Below are 17,888 nucleotides of genomic sequence, written 5' to 3'. Positions count from 1 at the left end.
TCCCTGCATGGAGCCTGCTTCTCCCTCTGCCCCTCTCAATCTCTCTCTCCCTCTCTCTCTCTCTCTCATGAATAAATAAATAAAATCTTTAAAAAAAAAAGAAAGAAGAAAGGAAAGAAGGAAGAAAAGAAAGAAAGAAAGAAAGAAAGAAAGAAAGAAAGAAAGAAAGAAAGAAAGAAAGAAAGAAAAAGAAAGAAAGAAAGAAAAGAGAATGGCTCTAGGGAGGCAAAGAGAAGATAGGCAGCACCCTGACCCACCCAAAGCACAACGTTCATGACAGCAGCACAGAATCCTGATCAATTTGATACCAATAACGCTGAGAAGAAACAAAATTAAAACCTAAAAAAAATCCATTTAGATAAAGTAAATACAGACTTAGCAATCAAATGAACTCATTTTCCTTGCCACGGTTGTGTAGTCTAAAATGAAAACCACACTTAAGCAGGGGCAAAGCATCAGTAAAATGTGCCAGTACAGTAGCATCTCTCAGACGCAGGCCCCGGGGTGGGAATGTGAGGACTGGGGGGCCCACGCTGTGTGTGTTTCTTTCAGAGAAGGAGGAACAAGAGAGGAAGGAGAGGACTTTCTTCTTCACAGAAGCACCTGATGTCACCTCAAGACCTTTAAAAAGACATGAGAGGGACACCTGGGGTAGTTCAGAGATAGAGGGTGTGACTTTGGCTCAGGGCATGATCCTGGGGTCCTGGGATTGAGTCCTGCCTTGGGCTCCCCGCAGGGAGCATGCTTATCCCTCTGCCTGTGTTTCTGCCTCTTTCTGTGTGTCTCTCATGAATAAATAAATTTAAAATTTTGTAAAAATATATGAGAAATGATGGTTTGGGGGCACTCTTGGTTAATAATTACATTAATAATTATAGAATTGGCTCAGTTGGTTAAGCATCTGCCTTTGGCTCAGGTCATGATCTCAGGGTCCTGGGATGGAGCCCTGTGTCTCTGTGCTCCTCCCTCTCCCTCTCCCACTCATGCTCTCTCTTGCTCGCTCGCTCTCAAATAAATAAATAAAACCAAAAAAAAAAAAAAAAAGGATAGGAAAGAACTGACTCAGTTAATTTGCAAACTCAGTTTTATGCAACCTAGAGCTAATCAAAAGAATGTCATTTCAATTTACAACATGAGCAATCTTAGGATGAGGAAGCAAACATTCTGATTATTGGCATAACTCTCGGACACCCAATCGGAAGAGTTTTTGGTAGTTGCTCATTAGCAGCAGCGCGTGACTGTCGGAGCAGAGACCATGAGAAGTGAGATGCTAAAGCTGCTCAGACCGCAGTGTGTTTGCCACGACCGCATGCGTGTGGACAACAACAGAGCACCAAACAAATCCCAGCATCCAGAACATGCTGCGTGGAAACGTAAAGGGACCGACTAAAATGGGAGTAGAGAGGCCAGAAAGGGGAGCTCTCACGCAGCACCACGCGATGTCAAGAACTGTCCATCACCTACAGGCCCCCAACAGAAGTATCCTCAACAGGAAAGTATCAGCAGCAGCTACAGGCCCAAACAGGGAAAGATGTACACTGCGCACCTCCTGTAAGAATTGACCACCTCAGCAACTCAGCCAACGAGAAGCCATCATCACCCTGAATTCCTGCCTTTCTCCAATGGACACATATTCAAAACAAGCCCCCACCCCCAACTTCCTCCTTCTTCTCCATAAAACGTTCCCCTCCTTTGTTGGACACCCCGTCCTTTCTGCCAGAGTCTGCTTGTCCCAAATTATAATTCTCTGCTATTCCTGAATCAACCCACTTTTGCTGGTAAAATAAATGACTGTTTTATTTTTAAAGTCAACAGCTGAAAGCTCACAATGGGTGAACAACCCAAGACAGCATGCCAAAGAAGTCAGAGTGGTGAGATATCCCCGAGGAGTGAGATTTTTTTTTCTTTTTTTTTTTTTTAGGAAAACTTCCACCCACCAAAACAAAGATTCACACATTCTGCAATCTTCTTTAAATTGACTTCAGGGATCTAGTCATCCCACGTTCAATCTCACAGGAAAAGAAATGGCTGTAAAATCTAAGAATAATTTGGGGGTAAGACATTTATAAGGGAAACACGTGTCATGTGTGTTCAACCAACACAACATCGCTTAAATCTCTCGAGGTCTACAGTGCCTGCTGGTCTTCATCATAAATCCCCCGACCAGACCCCATATCACAGAACTCTCCCTCATTGTGTTCTGCTCGGCCTCTGGCTCAGCATCAGGCACAAAGGAGGTCCATTGTGTTTGTGAAGCTGAACCCATAAGCTAGACTTTACTTTCCATTTTACTTTGTCTTTTGATTTCTCAGGCCTCCTTCATCTGTGCCCTTCCTTCCATCAGCCATTTTCCGTCTTTCACTAAAATAAACATAAATCATCCACTTCCTATTTCCTTCTCACTTCCAGCTCTGATTCTTACATAATCTCTATCCCTGGGGTTTAGTGCTTCTCAGCTTAAGAAAATGGGTCTCCTAAATACACACACTCACACGCGCGTACGCACGTGTACACCCCTGCACGAACCCTTTGCACACAATTCTAACTGGGCAAGTCTTTCATGTCATTTATCAGCGTGTGTGAGGCAGTTCAGACTGTGAGAACATTTCAACACACACTAGACACTGATGCCTCCCAAAGGACAAGAGCAAGTTTTGTTTTCATTTCATTTTGTTCATGTGCTCACTATTAACAGAACTCTAAATGACCCTATTTTATTAGTTACTATACTGTTTGGGCAATGTCCCCATTAAAGAGAAAAAAAGGAAAAAATGCCAAGTTTTGGCCAGGATGTGGAGTGATGAGAACTCTCCTTTACCCCTGGCGGGATGGCAAATTGACACAAACCCTTAGGACAATTGCTTGGCATTATCTACCGTAGTTAACCAGTTAACACATCCCAGGTAAACATGCAAGAGAAATAGGTCCCCACATGTCCAAAAAGACATGTACAAGAATGTCTGGACCAGCACGAATAGCAAAAAAAACTGGAAACAGCTCACATGTTGCTGGAGGAGGTCACCAAGACGATGTGACCACTGGTTGACCTGCCAGCTGGGCCCAGGCAATCGGAGGCTCCTCACCCCCTCCTCTGCCCTTGGAATGTACATTCTGCTCACTGCTCCCACAGTGGGAGCCATTCCAAGCATGCAGCCGTGAAAGAGTCAGGGGTGGAAACCATGAGGACTGAATACATGGCTGGCCCCAGTCAAGGCCTGTGTATCAACTTGTAAGATTCTAGTAGTAGGTGCAGAGATCTACTTGTCTTTTGGCAGCCCAAGACAAGCCTCCTAAGTAAGTTCCCTTGTTTACAAATAAACCTGCCACCTACCCATCTGGAGTGGCCTGGCTCTTTCTTTGGTATATCCTTGCCTTCTGTGTGCAAAAACCAGTTTGTGAACCAACACAAGTCCATCAACAGCAGAAAAGATACATAAAATGTGTGGTATGGTCATGCCATAAAGCATCACACCACAGTAAAAATGACCCAACAGCAAATGGGACAACATGGGTGAATTTCCAACTGACAAAAGAACACATGCTGTATGGCCCCATGCATCTGGAGCTCAAAAACAGATAAAAAATTAAACTGCAGGTGTTCAGAAATACAAAACAAGGTGGCAAAATTAGGAGGAAGAAGCAAGAAAGTGATCACCATAAAATCAGAAGATGGTTCCCTTTGAGAGTAAGGGAGCTGGGATCAGGAAGGGTCCGGGGCGCTTCTGGAGAGCTGGCAAGATTCTATTTCTTGGCATAGATGGTGACAGGACCATATTCACTTTATACAAATGTGTTGAGCTACACAAAATTATTTTATATGCTTTTCTATTGTGGTATTATACAATCAAAAAGATTTAAAAAAAAAAAGGAAGAAGAATCAAGGCGGGACTATTATCAAATAACTACCACCAAAAAAAAAAAAAAAATGGTTTTCTGATAGAAAAAGGAGTGAACTAGGTCAGTTTTGTTCCATGGGCCAGGCCTCAAATGAGTGGCTGGTAGCTGTAAGAGGACAGATTTGGGTGAGACCAAAGAATAACAACAAGAAAAGAGTAGGAGAAGGAGGAGAGAAGAAAAAAGAAGGGGAGAAGAGGGGTGGGGAGGAGAGGGAAGAGAAGAGAAGGCAAAACAAGACAAGGCAACACAAGAGAAACTAGTTCACAATTACTAGTTACTTGAAAACAGAACATTCCTTGTAAAAAAGGGAGCACCCCATCACTATTCAAGCATGGGCTGGATAACAACTGAGAGGGAAATTCTGGAGACATTTGAACACTGGAAAACGAATAGTAGAAAATGTCCCTTTGGACCTAAAGTTCTGTGATTCTATTTCTCTTTCTCACCAGTTACAGGTGTGGCCACCTAAAGAAACAAACAAAAACAAACCATGGTCCAAATACCCAAAATATATCAAGCAGACACTCACATTAGGAAAGTGATGCCTTTGAACAAGTAACAAATATTTTTTTTTTTTAAGTGTTTGCCTACAAGCCATTAACTAACCAAAAATAAAGGGAAGGAGAAGAAGTGGGGCACTTCGAGGTAATGCTGGAGAAGCCAGGGCCAAACAAAGCCCAATCATAAACGAAGAGCTGGTGTGAGAAAGAATGAAGGCAAAGATTCAACTCGCCCACAGTGCTCCTCAAATGCATTTCTTCTTTCACGATCGATGATTAAAATAGAGGGATTTAAAAAAAAAAAAAAAAAGCCCATGGAGTTTGGAAATATTATTGTCTCCCGTTAAATCAGAGGCCTGCATCTTCCCTATCTCCGAGCTCTATCAGTCACTAGATTTTACTTTTTGACACTTTCAGAGCAAGACAGCTGAGCCTTGGCTGAAGGTTATCTCGGAACATATTACAAGGGAAAAAACAAGCTCCGTGGAGCTGGTAATAATCCAGATTACCATCTATTCCCCTTTCGGAGCAACAATGGATTTTAACCAGTTTTCTGTTTTATAAATATTACCGTGGCTCAACACATCTATGAGGAGACACAACATTACCCGCGGCTTTCATCCTGTTTGTGTACTAATTATATCAACAACCTGAACCAACTTAACACTATACAAAAACACAGCTGATTTAGCAATCTGTAAATTATACATGTACATAAATCTGTACCAAAATGTGCTACGTTTCGCTCCTGCTAATGTGCATGGATTCTTACTGGCACCTACAATTGTTTGATATAGGTTTCCGAACACTAAAACATATGTTCTGCCTAGAATGGGACCATTTAGGGTAATATTTTTGTAGTTTCCTGGCACTAAGGTCTGCCAGCCTTCCCATGACAGTAAGTGCCTGCAGATTTAAGCAACCATCAAAAAATATTCTGGAATAACACTTTCCAATCATGAATATAAAGAGAAACAGGCTGGCTTTGCCTATGTGGTAACAAAGTCAATAGAAGGATTTGACATGATCACTGACATGACCATAAGCAAAATCTGGAGAATACTTAATTATTCCTGCTAATTACTTGCAACTCTCCAAAAAAAACCCAGATAATTATTAAATCCCTCCTTCAGGGCAGCCCCGGTGGCTCAGTGGTTTAGTGCCTGCCTTCGGCCTAGGGTGTGATCCTGGAGACCTGGGATCGAGTCCCACATCGGGCTCCCTGCTTGGAGCCTGCTTCTCCCTCTGCCTGTGTCTCTGCCTCTCTCTCTCTCTCTCACTCTCATGAATAAGTAAATAAAATCTTAAAAAAAGGGATCCCTGGGTGGCGCAGCGGTTTGGCGCCTGCCTTTGGCCCAGGGCACGATCCTGGAGACCCGAGATCGAATCCCACGTCGGGTTCCCGGAGCATGGAGCCTGCTTCTCCCTCTGCCTGTGTCTCTGCCTCTCTCTCTCTCTCTCTCTCTCTCTCTCTCTCTGTGACTATCATAAATAAATAAAAAAATTAAAAAAAAATCTTAAAAAAACAATCTCTCCTTCAAATGGTATTCAGAATGTATCAGAGAAAGTTCAACTAGATTTTAGTCCCATCAAAACCAAGAAATACCTTTTAAAAAAATTCTTTTTAAACACAATGTCAAGCCTGTATAAGAGCTACAGCCAGAAAGCATCGTGGGAAGGGTCAAGATGCTTGGACCAAGATTCACTAGAATGCAAATTTCTGAGGGCAAGGAGGCCACTATATCCTCAGCATTCAATAACTGTGCTCGATAAATCCTTTTTGAATGAACAAACCTGTCACAGCTGCTGACTAGTACCTGACGTGCCTCCAACTGCCTTTTACTACCTGTAAGTACATTACTTAACCTAAGGATTTTGATTTATTTATTTGAGAGAGAGAAAGGGAGATGGAGAGAAGACATGCAGGAGGAGCCAGGGGGAGCAGCAGAGGCAGGGGGAGAAGCAGACACCCTGCTGAGCAGGCAGCCCAAGGCAGGGCTCGATCCCAGGACCCCGGGATCATGACCTGAGCCAAAGGCAGACGCTTCGCCAACTGAGCCACCCAGGCGCCCCAAGATTCTCAGCTCCTGAAACTCTAAAATGGAGACACTGCACCTCCTCTGCTGGCATATGAGGATCAAATGTGATATTCTCTGAAAAGTTATTTAAAACTTTATAACTATAAGCAGGTGCATGAATAAGTAAGTGGCTGTTACCCCACGGGTGACTTCAGCTAAACCACTGACAAAGATGAAAATACTGCCCTTGCTTAAAACAGAATTAGCTTCTCCTTTGCCGTTATTCTGTTTGGATGTGGTAGTATGGCTGTTAGCCAAAATGGATGTTGTTCTTGTTGTTATAACATTTTATTTAATCTCCCCTGGGAAATTAAGCTTCTCTAGAGAACATACTGGTAATACAAGGAAGGCTGCTGCATAGTGTACCATAAGGAACATGACACTGGGGTCAAGGGACTTCGGGTCTCATCAGCTCTGCCCTTAAATATTTGAGGGAATGTGCTTCCTTCACCTTCTTCATCTACACAAGGATGGGGAAGGAGAGGCAGACAATGCAGCATCTAATCCTACAGGTCATGATACTCCAGACATCAGATATTCTAATGCCCCAAGACAAAGCCACTTCTATTATCCATAAGCATATAATGAGAGTAGTTTTTGTGTGTGTGTGTGTGTGTGTGTGTGTGTGTGTGTGTTTTAAAGACAGGCTAAGTTATATGGCTGGAGAAACAATGATGCTACAGGAGGAAATGAATGATACCCTCCAAAGACTTCCTGTGTCAGGCAATGTGTGCCTGTCACTTTGAATAAGTCACTTAATATTCCAAGGGCTCAGTTTTCTGATCTGTAAAACAGGAACCAGAATACTGCATAAGACCACTGGGAGAAAATGCTTTAAAAAGATGATCCAAAAAGTACTGCTATTAAAGGTAAGCTGCTATTTAAACACTGCCACGTCCAAAAAAGGCTGGTGGATTTCAGGAGGAGACAATCAATATTTTTAAATAGACTTTTTCCATCACTGTAAAATAAAACAATGCATGTAGATATTGTGGTATTTCCAAGAGTCCACATATTTTTCTTCTGTTTGTCTCTAGGAAATGTGATGAAAGGGATCACGAGAAGCTTAAATCCCACATTTCAAGACCAGAATACTTTCTTCTGAAACAATAGATCATGTTAAGAAGACTTCATCCAACTCTCCTAAGGATGTTTTGTTTGTGTGGTTGATGTCATTTGGTTGGTTGGTTAACTGAAGTCAAGCTGTTGGGATTGGTGCTGAAATTAAAATGCCAATGCTAAAAATATTCCCAGCTACTTAGTCTATTGACATTCTATATATGCTTATAAAGGAGAAGTGGCTCTAAGAAAATCAACTAGAGTATTTATTCTGCATTCCCAGCTCCAGATTGATTTTGTGGTTGTGGGGCATTAGTTTCACCACTCTTATTTCTTTTTAAGATTTATTTATTTATTTATTGGAGAAAGAAAGAGAGAGAAACTACAAGCTGAGGAGGGGCAGAGGGAGAGAGAGAATTCTCAGGCAGACTCCCACCCCCGCCCCCACAAGCAGGGAGCCTGACACAGGGCTCCATCCCAGGACCCTGATTTTGGCCTGAGCCAAAATCAACAGTCAGACACTCGACCCACTGAGTCACCCAGGGACCCCTAGCCCCACCCTTCTTAAGGTCCTCCTACAAGCCCAGGGAACCTTAGGACTGTTACATGTAAGATCTGCTATCTCCTTCTCCATTCAAAAACATAGTATGATACACATGAGACACGAGGTTTCCCTTATAACTTAAAGGACACTGCCTCTTCACCAAAAAAAACTAACTAAATAACTAACTAACTAAATAAATAAGAAGAAAAAAAGGAATTGTCCTGGAGATTCATGAGAAAATTGATGTCACTGAGATCCCCCAAATCTGCAAGACTGTCTCCACACCCCCTAACAGGTCAATAACCACAGCAATCACAGCAGGTGAACTCTTAACTAGTGATTTTATTTAAAAACCCATGAACGCCTCCAGCTTCTTCACGACAGAAGAGTTCATGGGGACTACTCACCAAGTAATTCTCATCCCCTCGAATCTCCAGGTAATGGGGGTCACCTTGTTCTAAAAGCCCCCTTCGTGAGTTTGAGTGAGAGAGATCTTGAAGGAAAAGGTGACTAAACAGAAACTCTTCGGTACTCTTAAGAGACACACAGTAAATGATCATTTCTAAGATATTTAAATAAGACCCAAGAATAGGCTATCCTGGTTGATAAGCTTTTTGTTGTTAAGATCAACTTCAATCACTTTTCAATTAAAGAGTATTTCTTGGGAGCACAAGTCACTGTTCACGCTCTTCCCCCTGAATCCCTAACTAAATCCAAACAGAAGCCCATGATTTTAAACACGGGCTCCTCCTTAAGGCTCCGAAACTGTGACATTTGCGCCTTTCTAAAACCTATTTCCTAAGTTAGCTCTTCGTGTCTTCGGTCCCTGGGAGGAGAGGAGTCCCGGAACCTGTAAAGAGCATCTCCAGGCTTGGCCCCCTTTCATTTGGGCCCTGTGATGACCGGGGCCAGACGCCCACCTCCTCTCTGCCCTGCGAGCTGGAGCCAGGATGCTTTGCTGCGGGTGGGTCCAGAAGGGATCGCCAGCGTTCCTCTCCCTTCGCATCCCTGCTCCCTGGGGAGCATCCCGTCCAGCGCTCCCTGCCGTGCACTGTCCACCTTAATGCCACAGAGAAAGAAAGAGAGGAGCGGGGAGCCCCGGGTGACGGGGTGATGGACAGATTGACAGGCTTGGCGAGGTGGGGAATTTAGAGGTGAGCAAGGTGTGCGGGCATGAAACTGCTGAGGTTTGGGAGAGAGGACCTGCGACAGGTTTGCCCTGCGCCCGCCTGGCCAGCTCTGCCCCTGTGCGCTCCACTTGCCATCCAAGTCCAGGAAACTCTGCCCCTCACGAGCCTTAACCTCCAAAGGGTGGGATGGGTGGGGGCGGGGGAGAGGTGGACCCGGGCGAGGTGCAGCGCGTCCCTGTACCCCCGCGTCCCACGCCTCGGACTTCTCAGCTGCCGCCCCCCGCCCCACCCCCCGCCCCCAGCCCTCGGGGTGGGGGGGCCCGGACCCGCCGGCCTCCCGGACTGCGGGCTCCCCGCGGGGAGAGGCGGCGCCGGGGTGCAGCCGGGGAGCCCCGCGAGCCTCGGCGGGGGGCGGGCGGTGCGGCGGGGAGCGCGGTGCCGCTCCCGCCGCGGCCGGCGCCCCATCACTTTTCCCAGTACTTTGCCCATCCGCTGTCACGCCGTCTGGAGGGGGGCGGAGAGGGCGCGAGAGGGGCCGTCCCCGGGGCGCTGGGGTGCGCGACCTCGCCCCGCCCTGCGCACCTCGCCAGCCTCGGGCAGGCGGCCCCGCGCCGCGGCTCCCGGCAGAGCTGCGGGCTCCGCTGCATCCGCGGGCGCCGAGCGGCGGGAGGGAGAGCCCGGGTCCCCGAAAGCCGCAGGCGCCGCTTACCACTGGAGCGCCGGACGATGTTCTCCAGGAACGTGTTCTGCGGGGCCACCAGTCCTCTCCTGCCCCCGGCCATGGTCATCCTCCCGGCAGCTCGCGGTCCAGGGGGCGTCCCGGGCGGCTTCTCACGGCAGCGGCGAGCTGGGCGCCGGGCCCTGGCGCGATCGCGGCTCCAGGCGCCCCATGCGCCCCGCGGGGACCCGGCGGCCAGGGGCGGCGCTCCCTCCGGCTGCCGCCCTCGCGCCCTCTTCGCGCCTCCCTCCCCGCCGCCCGCCTCGCGGAGCACTCGCGCGGGGCTCGCCTCGCCGCAGCCCTTCCGGGTGGGCGGAGGGAGCCGCGGCGCCTGGCCCGGGGCGCCCCCTACCGGGCGCTGCCCCCCCCGCCCCCCGTCCCCCGCCCCCCGCCCCCCTCCCCCCGCCGGCCTGCGGGAGAGCGAGCGGGGGGCTCCCGCAGCGGCCGGGAAGCGGCGGGCGGGCGGGCGGGCGGCCGAGGCTGGGGCGGCAGCGCCACCCCCTGGCACCGCCCTGCAGCGGGCTCGGGGTGCGCCCTGCGCTGGCGCGCGGAGCCCCGTCCGCGGTGCGTCCACCTGCCACGAGGTCACCGCGAGTCCTGGGGGCACATGACCCTGGAAGCCTCCTCCTGCGCTCCGTTGCGGGCCGGAGCCTCTGGGAGCTCGGGGACCCCTGGAACACCTTCCCGCCTCCCCTTGGGGGGTGTTAGCCTCGTCCGTGAGTGTCCGTGAGAGTTGCCCGTGTTTTCCCAAGTAGTTAAAGAAGTTGAATCCTAAGGGGTCAGACTCGCAGAGTGACCAACCGACGGAGCTCCAGAAGCGCTGTCTTGAGTCGTTAAAGATAACCCGAGGCACGGACAGATGCAGGCTCCGGACGTTTCACAGGTTTGCTGAGTGACTGACCTGATTTCCACTCTGATCCAGCGTCTGGTTGAACCCAAGGCCAAGAAAATATCTGTATATATGCACGACTTCTTTTTTAGCTGAAGCACAACCTGTTAGGATCAATGTGTGAGCTTAGGGAACAGGAGCAAACTGACGGGCATCAAAAGGGTGGGCTTGCCTCTGAGGCCAAATGGTGGGGGTGAAGGAATGGGGTGGGCTGCGTCCCCAACACTTAACGTTCAGTAATAAGCACAACCTTGGCTTGAAGGATTGTCTACACACAGGATGAGGTGCTGGTCTTCCACACCTTTGCCTCTGATACGAAGAATCATATACACCAAGGGTTTTCTGGGCAGGAGCTCACTTTTGCTCATTTTCCCCGTGCTCACTTGGGCAATTTCCACCTGCACAGGACTCTTTACCTGTCTTTTTAAGAGACGTTCCCCCAGTGGGTGTGGCCAGAGACCACAAAAGGAGGTGATAGTTTTCTAGTTAGTTCCAGGCTAGATTAATGGCCGGCACCAAAATATTTATGAGGGAAGAACAGACCCACCACCTCACCTGTCCAGGTTCACCACCCTGGTGCGGCCTATTGTATTGCAGACACCCTGTCTCCATTTATTAGTCTCAAAATACAGGAACCGATCCTTGCCCAGCAATGCCTCAGAGTTACTGTGAAGATCAAACATAATTATGCCAAGGGCAGCACTCTAAACTGTAAAGTGCTATACCGAGGTGAGATGTCATCAATGAGTGACTAAATAAATTGGGCCGTTAGGGACATCATCTTGTGTGGGCACAAAGCAAATAGATGACGGCTGCTAGCCGAGTTAGGTAACCCTTGCATAGGCTTTGAAATCAAAGTAATGATATACTTTTTCCATAAGATAACCCATCACTCAGAGGCCCAGTGTCGAGCTGTGATTTCTTAAGCCCTAGCTCCGTCTAGTGGTTCTTTGTTCTATTACAAATGAGATAACAAATGGTGGTTGACAAGAACTTATCTGAAATGTATGTGGTGCTGAGCTAGCTCGGTGGCGTCTGCCCACTTCATTTGAATAAGTTCATTTGAATAAGACTCTTAAGGTTATGTTATCTACTGCACAAACATGCCCACAGGGAGATTTTTCATGACAATATTAAAAACCCATCAAGCAACCTCATAATCCTGCTTGTGCAAGGAAGATAAAGAAGAGAATGGGGGAAAACTGTCATAGAGAGTTAATAAAACTTCTCGGATTTTAATGAGCTTTCATGTTCTGTGGCTCAGATAAAAAGGAAACAGATGATATTCATTTGAGGTGAGCGATGTTAAAGCCTTTTACCTGATAAGAAAAAAGAACCAGGAGATCTCTTCTATTTTAATTTTAAATGTACTACCACAGTGATTCTCACTGTGCACAATATTGTATGTGTGTGGAAGGGGGGCACCATTTTGAAAACTACAGATTTTAGTAGCACACTTGAAGAGATTAAAGGACCTAAAAGAACTCTAAAAAGTCAGCAATCTTTAACCACCATCACTACTCAGTGTGACTGTGTTTCACAGTGAGTCCATGAAAGCGTGTCTCAAAGAGGAAGCAAAGCATTCTCATGCCCAACCCTCAGCACTATCTGACTGTGGGAAGAGACTCGTGTTCTACTCTGTCCACATTCTCCTTGAATAATTTACAGGCCAAGGTTGTACGTGTTCAGTAAATATACCGGCTTTTGGGGGGCTGGTTTGACAATACACTATGCTTCTTACCTCTTTCTTGACACCTTCTGTTCCCGACTCTACATTCAGTTCCAGGATCTGCTCAGCTTAAAAATCTGAGCTCTGTCACTGAAATGTAGGAATCGTAGCTGGAGCAAGCTCTAGTCTTACAAATTTGTCAAAATTTGGTAACACATTTGTAAAGGATTCACAATATACCAATGTGCGCTGGCAAGGCAGTTGAGCGTTCCTGTGTTTTTATATAACAGGAAAAGCCACTTCTCATTTAAAGGGACAATTTTAAAGAACTGTGGCCAGAATTCCAATTAAGCTGCCTCTGTCCCTCCCTGCAGAAAGCAGGCTACCACTGTCTAGGACTTGTACCAAGAAGGATACAGAGTCTAAAATAAAAAGTCTAAGATAAAAACTCTAAAACTTGTAAACTTTTACTCCGATGTCTCTCCTCTACCCTTCTCAGCAGTCCTCCTCCTGTACTTTCTAGTGTTTTTGTTGATCCCTCAATTATGAGTTCATATCTGTATTCACACAATGGATGGAGAGCTCCGTGAAACAAAGATGAACTTTGCCAATCTTTGTTCTAACGAATGTAATTGAGCTGGGTGTAATTAGTGAGTTCACAGAGGGACTGATAGTGATGGAAGTATACCACGACAGAGAGACTGGCTGGGAAGAGTCCAGGAGAAAACAGAAAAAAAATCTTTATGCCCAACAACAACAACAACAAAAAATCTATCAAATGCAAAGGAAGACAATGCCACACGGTGGGGGGGGGGGGGGGCATCATGCAAAGACAGAAAATCCTTTTTCCCTTTTATTAAGACCATCAGGTATAGGTGACACATTTCAGAAAGCCAAGAACCCCTCAAACATGGGAGAGTCACCTATGAGTCCTAGAAAGCCTGGGAGACAGAATGGCCGAACAGGGACACCTCATCATTACCAAACCATTAGCACCAGTAGGAGAATTTGAATGTGGAGGTAACTTACCTGCTCTGCCATCAAGAGTGAAATATCTAAAACGGGGAATTTGCAGCAAAAGACATTTCAGCTCCTATAACCCAGTGACTAGTGTATTATTTGTTATATTTAATTTCTGTTTGTAAAAATTATTTTCTAATAAACTTAGAGGAAGAGAGTTGTGAGAGCCATATCCACTGGAAGGACCTGTTCTTTATTATAGATACCTCCCCACCCCACCCCAACTCCTCCCTCACCCCCTCCACCCCAGATCTGTTGGGAGAAGGGAGAAAAATCTGCCGCAATTAGAATCTATGCGACTGGGGGGTGGGAAGCATGCACAGATGTGGGTGTTGCATTCAACTGTGGTTAACTCAACAGGCATTTATAAATGTTGTAGAATTGGGTTATGTCCTTCTAAATGCCCAAAGTTAATATCCTTCTTTCTCATTTCCTCTTACCATCAGAGAACAGGATCTGTTACTCCCTCTCGTGGAAAATAATTAAAAGCCATTTACAACAGTCTCGTTTTATCATAACAAACATTTGCTCAGAGACTAGCATATACCAGACACTGGGATAGATTCTAAGGATGGAAAGATGCTGATGATTGGTACTTGCCCTCGAGAAGCTCAATAAATGCTCTGTGAGTTTTTGCTTCTTTATAATTTCTCTCCTTTTACCTACTTTACTCTCTCAGATGTACATTCTAAATCTCGCTTTGTCAATAAATTACAACTCAGCTTCATCTCAACCCTGAAGATTTTTCCAGCTCCTCTTAACTGAGACTTGGCTTTCTTCAAAGTCTCAAAATTCCACAGATCCCCCTCCTTTGGAGGATATTCATCTGCTATGGCCTCTGTACCTAAAAGCCAGAGGCTGTGGTGAGAATTCATCTAATTCTTCACTACCATATCCAAACCACTACTCTTCTACATTCAGGTAACCTTTCTCCTTTGAAGACCACGATCAAGAGAAATAACACTCTATCTACTCTTCTTCATATCTTAAAATAGATTTAGGGATATTTTTATTCCATTTTGAAAAAGTCGAAATGTTGTGGGACATTGCAAAGAAACATTGAGTAGCCAGGGAGATACACACAGGTTAAAACCCAACAGACACATCTGGGTAGAGCCAGAGATTGGAAATCACCAATTTATAGCCTTCAGAGGAGGCTGAGAAGGAACAGTTTGGAAGCAGGGACAACTGCGAGAAGCAGTTTTATAGAAGCCCAGAGGGAGAAAGTCTTGAAGCAGGAGAAATGAAGATACCATCATAATAGCATTATGCTGTGAACACTGGAAAATGTCCACTGAATCTAGTGATTCATTGGTGATTTGAGACCTTGGTAGATACATTTTCAATAGAGTACTGGGGAAGAAGCCAAATTACAATGGGTTTAAAGAGTAAGGAGAAACTTACAATCAATATGGCAGATTGAGCTAAGGGGTAATGAGTACTGCCTTTCCACACAAAACATAGAAATGACAGGGGAAAAAATGTTTTTAAACATAATTAATAGATTGCCAAGCTCAAGAGCAAAATGGGGGAAATTTCAGATGTCAAAAATAGGGAGGAAACCACTAACGTTAGAGGGAATCTAACGGGGGCGGGGGAGGCTTATAACCTGAAAAGAAACACACCCTACAGGCTGGAGTTTTAGTATTTGCGTGATGGTATAAGCCAAGAACACGGGCTCCTTTCATAGTGGGGAAACTGGCACTGGATTTTTGGTGAAGTCAAGAGCTTGGAAAATTAGGACCTACCAGCCCTATTTCTCAGCTTGCCCAGAAAATGGGTAGAAACAGTTGACCTTCAGAAATCAGAACCTCTAGACAAAGCATTCCACATATTTTTTTTCTTTTTTTTTTTTTTTTAATTTATTTATGATAGTCACAGAGAGAGAGAGAGAGAGAGAGGCAGAGACATAGGCAGAGGGAGAAGCAGGCTCCATGCACCGGGAGCCCGATGTGGGATTCAATCCTGGGTCTCCAGGATCGCGCCCTGAGCCAAAGGCAGGCGCCAAACCGCTGCGCCACCCAGGGATCCCAACATTCCACATATTTGAGGTAGAATTTTCCCAGGTGCCCTCACAGTGTATCAACTCTGTGCCAAGAAATTTATATAGAAATCTCACATAACCCTGTCAGAATCCAGTAAGAAACTACCCACATAGAAAAAAAACCGATACCAACCAGTACACCTTAAGCTCCAACTCATAAAAATTCCCCCCAACAGTGAACATACAGCCATAATTATGAATTACTCCAAATTGAGTTTTCCAAAATTAAATACTCAAACTGAAAAGGCAGCATAAAGGGAAACAAACAAATCCAGACATATTTCAGTGAAACCTCAGAACATAAAAGGAAAAGGTAATCTTAAAAACTATCATAGGAAAGGATAGATTAGCTACAAAGAGATGAAAATGAAACTGCCATTGGGATCTCAACATGAATAAGAGAGAAACAATGGAATACATGATGAATTCCTATATATGCCCAATGGAATGGCTAAAATTAAAAAGATGGATAATACCATATGTTGGCAAGGATGTAGAGCCTCCAGAACTCTCATACGTTGTGGAAATGTGAAATAATAAAAGCCACTTGGGAAAATAGGCTGGCAGTTTCTTTTTTGTTGTTGTTATCACGCTATATTATCTTTAATTAAAGATTTCCAAACACATCACCTAAAGACTATTTTACCCACTGCTCTGTTTGGCCACCAGTCTCTCATCTCTCTCTTCAGCAATGGTGAGGTGGATACCCTTTCCACAGGGAAGAGAAATCCATGGTTTGTCGCCTTTGCCAATACCAGAGAGAGAGCCAGGTGGCAAAAGTCATTGTTGTCATTGGCATCTTTCATATGAACTACATCAAAAGAACAAGGGTGTCTCTCTCAATTGGTGATCGCACCAATTCTTCCCAGGTAAGCACCTCTGGTCACCATGCACAGATTACCGGTGTCAAACTTGATGAAGTCAGTAATCTTTCCAGTTTCCAAATCAATCTGAATGGTGTCATTCACTTTAATGAGGGGCTCAGGATAGCCGACAGTGTGAGCATCATGGTCACCATATAGGGAATTTCTTTTGTTCCCACAAAGATCTTTCTCACTTTGCACAGTTTATACTTAACTTCCTCAGGTGTAATCTGATGAGGAGCAAAGCAATCGTTGGTATCATAGATCAGTTGGAAATTCTCCCCAGTCTTGTCAATGCTGACGACATCCATAAAACCAGCAGGGTAGGTTATATCAATTCAGACTTTGCCATCAATATTAATAAAATGGTGCATACAGATCTTTACTTCACCTCCTGTTAGGACATACTTAAGTCTGTTCCTCAGAAAAAGATGAGAGGGAGACATTCTCTCAGCTTAGGGAGGTTAGTAGATGAATGAGGGCAAACACACTGGCCAGTTTATCCAGCTTCCAATGCTTCGAATCGGCTACATGCTTCAGATGCTTCTTGGGATCATGAGCCATGGCTGCTCTAGGCACAAAAAGAGAACTGCTTAGCTTGACAGTTTCTTATCAGACTAAACATTCACCTCCCCCTAAAACCCAGAAATTCCACATACGTCCATGAAAAGATTTGTTCACATCAGCTTCATTCATAATAGTTAAAACCTAAAAATACCCCGTGTCCATCACTGGCAGAATAAGTCCACTCAAACAATAGAATACTACTCAAAAATAAAAACAAACTTCAGATAAATAGATGAGTCTCAAAAACACTATGCTGAATGAAAAAGCTTTAGACAAAAAAAGAACATGGTCTATGATTTCATTCATACAAAATTCTAGAATAAGCAGATGAAATTATGGTGAAAAAAAAATCAGAATAGTGTTTGCCTCTCAAGGGGGATTCCAGGGATTACCTGGGAAGGGACATGATGGAACTTCCTGGCGTATGGCACCATCCTATATCTTAATGAGAGTATAGGATATACAGGTACATGTATTTGTCACAATTCATAAAATGATACATTTGAGTTTCATGCATCATGTATATTTTATTTCAAAAAAGAAAATCTAAACACATATTGAACCATAGCTAATTATACTCAGTCTTAAGTGTTTAAGGGTGAAGTATATGGATGTCTACAACTTATTTTGAAATGCATCAAAAAGAAAGATGGAGAAATAGATAAATGAATGTAGGATAAAACAAATACAGCACAATGTTAATAACTATAGAATCTAGGTGGTTAGGATATAGGTGTTCACCGTAAAGCTCTTTCAAATGCTCTATATATTTGAATTATTTTCATATACATCTGAACTATTAATTTGAAGAGGAGTATAAAAATGGCATTTTCAGATACAGAAAGGATAAAACTGACAGATATTTGCTGAAATGATTAAGAATATACTACAGCAGAAAACAAAATGTGCT

General features: G+C 45.0%; 1 protein-coding gene and 1 pseudogene across 2 annotated transcripts in view; both read right to left on the bottom strand.

The window, feature by feature from the left end:
- Window positions 1-10,143, bottom strand: part of KCNH1 (potassium voltage-gated channel subfamily H member 1) — a 372,290-nt gene extending 362,147 nt beyond the window's left edge. For both annotated transcript variants that reach the window (XM_077902205.1, XM_077902206.1), the window contains exon 1: window positions 9,918-10,143. In XM_077902205.1, coding sequence (XP_077758331.1) covers window positions 9,918-9,996 — 79 coding nt within the window. In that variant the 5' untranslated portion in view covers window positions 9,997-10,143. The remainder of the gene's footprint in view (window positions 1-9,917) is intronic.
- A 5,401-nt stretch (window positions 10,144-15,544) lies between these two features.
- LOC144315260 (small ribosomal subunit protein eS4, X isoform-like) lies at window positions 15,545-16,975 on the bottom strand (annotated as a pseudogene).
- Between the last annotated feature and the right edge of the window lie 913 nt (window positions 16,976-17,888).

The sequence above is a fragment of the Canis aureus genome, chromosome 6 (genome assembly GCF_053574225.1).
Source record: "Canis aureus isolate CA01 chromosome 6, VMU_Caureus_v.1.0, whole genome shotgun sequence".
NCBI lineage: Eukaryota > Metazoa > Chordata > Mammalia > Carnivora > Canidae > Canis > Canis aureus.
The sequence above is the reverse complement of the archived record's forward strand: the minus strand, read 5'-3'. Positions and strand labels throughout refer to the sequence as shown.